This window comes from Engraulis encrasicolus, chromosome 21, assembly GCF_034702125.1.
Source record: "Engraulis encrasicolus isolate BLACKSEA-1 chromosome 21, IST_EnEncr_1.0, whole genome shotgun sequence".
NCBI lineage: Eukaryota > Metazoa > Chordata > Actinopteri > Clupeiformes > Engraulidae > Engraulis > Engraulis encrasicolus.
In genome coordinates this window covers 8463805-8468804 of record NC_085877.1, presented here as the reverse complement: position 1 = coordinate 8468804, position 5000 = coordinate 8463805, and the positions used below count along the sequence as shown (strand labels likewise).

Below are 5000 nucleotides of genomic sequence, written 5' to 3'. Positions count from 1 at the left end.
TTGTATTAACCTTTGTCCTTAATCACCTACATATAGAACAGCTTATCAACAAAACAAGCCCCCCCTCCACTACCCTCCCATATGTCCATAACCACTGACTGTTAAAAAGCACACACATATAAAACAGACAAAAACTAAAACAAAACCAAAAGTAAATCACTCCTCGTGTAATCGTCCTCTACAAAAGTATTATCTGGTTTCTTTTTCAGGTGGCCCTTCTTCGAGGCCTTCCGGAAGTTTCTACTGTTCCTCTACAAGTTCTCTGTCTCTGGACCTCATCCCCTGCCCATTGAGAAGTAAGACGCACACTCACTGGCACACACACTCACACACTCACACACTCACACACTCACTCACTCACTCACTCACTCACTCACTCACTCACTCACTCACTCACTCACTCACTCACTCACTCACTCACACACACACACACTCACACACACACACACTCACACACACACACACACACACACACACACACACACACACACACACACACACACACACACACACACACACATACACAGCTGTCCCACTCTGCCCACTAGAGAGAGAGGGAGAGAGGGAGAGAGAGGGAGAGAGAGGGAGAGAGAGAGAGAGAGAGAGAGAGAGAGAGAGAGAGAGAGAGAGAGAGAGAGAGAGAGAGAGAGAGAGAGAGAGAGAGAGACAGAGACAGAGACAGAGACAGACAGACAGAGACTGCTGCTGTTTGGGTTGTAAGGCGGAGAGGAGAGACAGTAGGGATATTAAATCGTGACGAATAAGAATGAATAGAACATTGCCAATATGGCAAAGTGGAGAAATGTTATAGATTGCATAAATCAGTTTTGTTTACTTTGTCATATTGACATATACATACTTAGTGTTGTTGTCTGTTATTTTTTTGAATGTTTTGAATGTGTTATCAGTTATCATTTTAGTTTGTTTATAATGTTTACACACTCAAAATTGAAGGTATAGTCATTAACATCTCTTCAGAAAGGTTTGTAGCCCTAAAGGTCAGATTAGACTTCTGCAACTGCGCTCGTCAAAAGTCGCGTGGGAGTGGCCACGAACCAACATTGTATTCATGCATCTGTGAGTTCTGCGAGGTCCGAGGTCTCGTCGTGAGCCACATTTGATATTGCGCGATTACTTTCACTAGGGCCTAGTACATTGTAAGCACTGCGGTCATTATTAAGCAATGTTGCTTTCTAGCCCGGTTAGCTAGGTATTTTCACACAAATTGCAAAGGCAATGCACTGGTATCATTACTTCACATACCCAGTCTATTTTCACGAGCAGAACAGAAGACGGACGGACGCAGAGGCTCTGCGTCCGAAGCATAAATCTAGCTTTAGATGGCTGTTTTTTTCTGATGGAAGATGGTGATCAAAAAAGACTTTTTTGCCATGTCACCCACCCCTAAGAGGAAGTGTTTTGTTTTTGGTTTGTATTGTGTATTCTGCCACGCTTCCTGATTTGAATATATTGGCTATTAAGAAAAGTATCTCACACACACACATTTTCGGGGACTCCCTATCTCTCTGTCACACACACACACACACACACAGACAAACTGTGCTCTCCTGCATATTCATCCCTTTCCTACTGTTGACCAGAGCTTCAGTCTGATTTGATTATCATGGATTCTATTTAAAGCATGTGGAAGGTCTCTCAAAGATGGCACACATAGATAGTTTCCACGTTAGCTATGTGTGGAACTTTGGTGCCAGCAGTAGTGCTGGAAACATTGTACAGAATCTTATTCATTTCCCGAACACATTGAAACAGACCCAACCACAGTCAGCTCCTTCGCCCACAGTGCCCAATCAGGGTTCTGCTTGTTTCGCCAGTGCCAACAAGCGAGCAACGGCACAAGTCTCTGAAGTTGCTGGTCCCAAAATCAAAACCACAGTGGCACAGTGCTTGTACAGTCCCACACGGTGCGATTCTGGAGATCTGAAACCTGTGGGAATGTGTGCCAGTGCTTGAACGGTTAAAAACTAACCTCAACTTCAGTGCTGGCATCAGCACCTTCAGGGCAGCCTTGTTGGAAAAAAAAGTCAGTGATGGCTTGGGGATGACTCTGGTTTGGTTTGCTGACCCAGGAAGGGGAACGGGACGAAAATAGAACACGGAACATGGAACACACTTCCCCCGTGTTCTGTTGACACTTGTCGCTGTGGCAACCGTGCAGGGTGGATGAAGGTCCCACTGTACCATCAGAGCAATGGCCAACTTTAAAATACCTGCAATTGGGGCATTTTGAGTAGTCGTGGTGTAATGGTTAGGAAATGGACTTGAGATGACAGAGTTCCTCCCTCCATGGCTGAAGTGCTCTTGAGCACAACCCCACATTGCTCCAAGGACTGTACCAATACCCTGTAATAGGCCACTTTGGATAAAAGTATCCGCTAAGAGTAATGTTACGTAATGTAATATTGTAACTACAATGAGCACAGTCATTTAGGCTGTCCAGGCATGGCTGGTTGGAGTGATGGAGCAGGCTTTGAGCTCGTTTCCATCGTCAAAGCAGGTTGAAGTTTAAAGGTGCACTGTGTAATATTTTTAGTCGTTTCTTTCCAGAATTCATGCAGCCCATTCACCAATGTTACCTATTTCACAAATACTTACCAGCACCATCAAATTCTACGTATTCATTTGGACTGGCAAAATTTCACTTTTCATACACGAAAAAGAGGATCTCCTCCATGTCCACCTTTTTGATTTTTTTTTCACCATGGGGAGATCTTTCTCCTTTCCAATTCCTTTGGAGATCATGCCATTTGCTTGAGATTTTAATTATTATTGCATTATTGCATGGGCTTTGCATTGTTTAATACGTGCATCATCTGTGAGACATAGTCATTTCATGTATACCTTAGTTTTACTTGCAGAAGGCAATCAAATGTGCCATGGACGCTCTGTGGTGTGCTGTGCTGTGTGTAGTAGTTAATCTTGCAGCCAAAGTGCCATTCAAATATCTAGATGTATCTAGATAGTCTTTTAAAAAGTGTCTAACTGTAGTGAATCATGCAACAGCCACAATGTCAATACAATGTGAGACATAGGCTTTTAAAGTGTCTAACTGTACTGTAGCTATGTGAGCCATAGTCCTTTTAACTGCAGTTAATCAGCCATTATCCACAATGTCAATAAAATGTGCTAAGGTGGTAGGCCAGCGCTGTGTGGAGTGCTGGATGTGAATAGTAGGAAGTGGACAGGAACAGGAAGTGATGTCACAATGGCTCTTTGTTTTGGTTGGCAGGCACATCTCCCACTTCATGCACAACGTGTCCTTTCCCTCCCCTCAGCGGCCACGCATACTCGTACAGGTCAGTACATGGCTCTGTGTGTGTGTGTGTCTGTGTGTGTGTCTGTGTGTGTGTCTGTGTGTGTGTCTGTGTGTGTCTGTGTGTGTCTGTGTCTGTGTGTGTTGTGTGTGTGTGTGTGTGTGTGTGTGTGTGTGTGTGTGTGTGTGTGTGTGTGTGTGTGTGTGTGTGTGTGTCTGTGTGTGTCTGTGTCTGTGTGTGTGTGTTAGTGGTGTCAACAAGAATCGATTCAGCAATGCAATGCAATGCGGGGCATGGACAATCCAATTCAATGCGGCAAGTTCCAAATTTTTTAAGTTTCAATTACTGTTAAATTAAATAAAAGCACTTCAAAGCATTGACAATTGCAAGACTGATGCAGAAAGCAGCCAATAAAATGTTGCTCAGTATCTGACTACTTGTATTGCTTCATCATGACTGATGAAACATTTGCTTTGCTTTCAGTAGCAATGTAATGCATTGCAATGCATCGTAGAATTGAATCCAATCCAATCGAATCGAAACATCCCGAATCGGATCCCGAATCGTGAGGGCAGTGCTAATGCACACCACTAGTCTGTGTGTGTGTGTGTGTGTGTGTGTGTACATCCTTGCTCTCCCCTGTGTGTGCGTGCATGTGAGCAGCCTTATTCAAGAAATATTTGAAATATTCAGGAAATGTGTGTGTAGCCCCATAATGCGCCTTGTTCCACCGGGAAAATGACCTTAGTACTACACTACTATGACATAACACAGGGCCTTCAGTTATGCACTACGTACAACTTGGTCATTGTCATTCTGGTAACAGCAAATTTATAATGCTGTGTCTCAACAGGTTAAGTGTTTTTGACTCTCTCTTTACCTCTGTCTCTGTCTCTGTTTATCTATCTCTCTCTCCCTCCCTCTCTCTCTCTCTCTCCCTCTCTCTCTCTCTCTCTCTCTCTCTCTCTCTCTCTCTCTCTCTCTCTCTCTCTCTCTCTCATTCTCTCTCATTTTCTTTCCTCCTCAGCTGTCTCCACATGACACGTTAATCCTGTCTCAGCCCGTGTGCACTCCTCTGCCACTCAGGTAAGCAGCCTAGACACACACACACACACGCACACAGACACACACGCACGCGCGCGCACAAACACACACACACACACGCAAATGCACACACACACACAGACACACACACAGTTGTCTGAGAAGAATTGGAGTTGTCACGGGGCAATTTCGCCTGATTAAAATTCTGTAGACGTTGTTTGCTTGATGACAAAATCCCTTGTTCATCGCTTCTCAATTTCTTCCTAATCTTCTCTCTCTTTCCTTTATGATAAATTATCCCTTTCCATTCTCTCTCTCTCTCTCTCTCTCTCTCTCTTTCTTTCTTTCTTTCTTTCTTTCTTTCTTTCTTTCTTTCTTTCTTTCTTTCTTTCTTTCTTTCTTTCTTTCTTTCTTTCTTTCTTTCTTTCTTTCTTTCTTTCTTTCTTTCTTTCTCTCTCTCTCTCTCTCTCTCTCTCTCTCTCTCTCTCTCTCTCTCTCTCTCTCTCTAGTGGGGCAGACTACCGTACCCTGTTGATGAATCTGGGTTCTGAGAACTGTGCCACCCTGCTGCATTTTGTGCTGATGGAGAGCAAGATCCTGCTGCACTCACTACGGCCAGCTGTACTCACTGGGGTGGCAGAGGCGGTGGTGGCCGTAAGTGTGTGTGTGTGTGTGTGTGTG

At 44.1% G+C, this 5000-nt stretch overlaps 1 protein-coding gene across 1 annotated transcript in view; it reads left to right on the top strand.

Moving 5' to 3' along the window:
* The window catches only part of dennd4c (DENN/MADD domain containing 4C), an 89161-nt gene that overhangs the window by 49415 nt on the left and 34746 nt on the right, over positions 1-5000 (top strand). Inside the window, exons 7-10 of the mRNA XM_063187488.1 lie at positions 210-296; positions 3251-3317; positions 4303-4361; positions 4829-4973. Coding sequence (XP_063043558.1) covers positions 210-296; positions 3251-3317; positions 4303-4361; positions 4829-4973 — 358 coding nt within the window. The remainder of the gene's footprint in view (positions 1-209; positions 297-3250; positions 3318-4302; positions 4362-4828; positions 4974-5000) is intronic.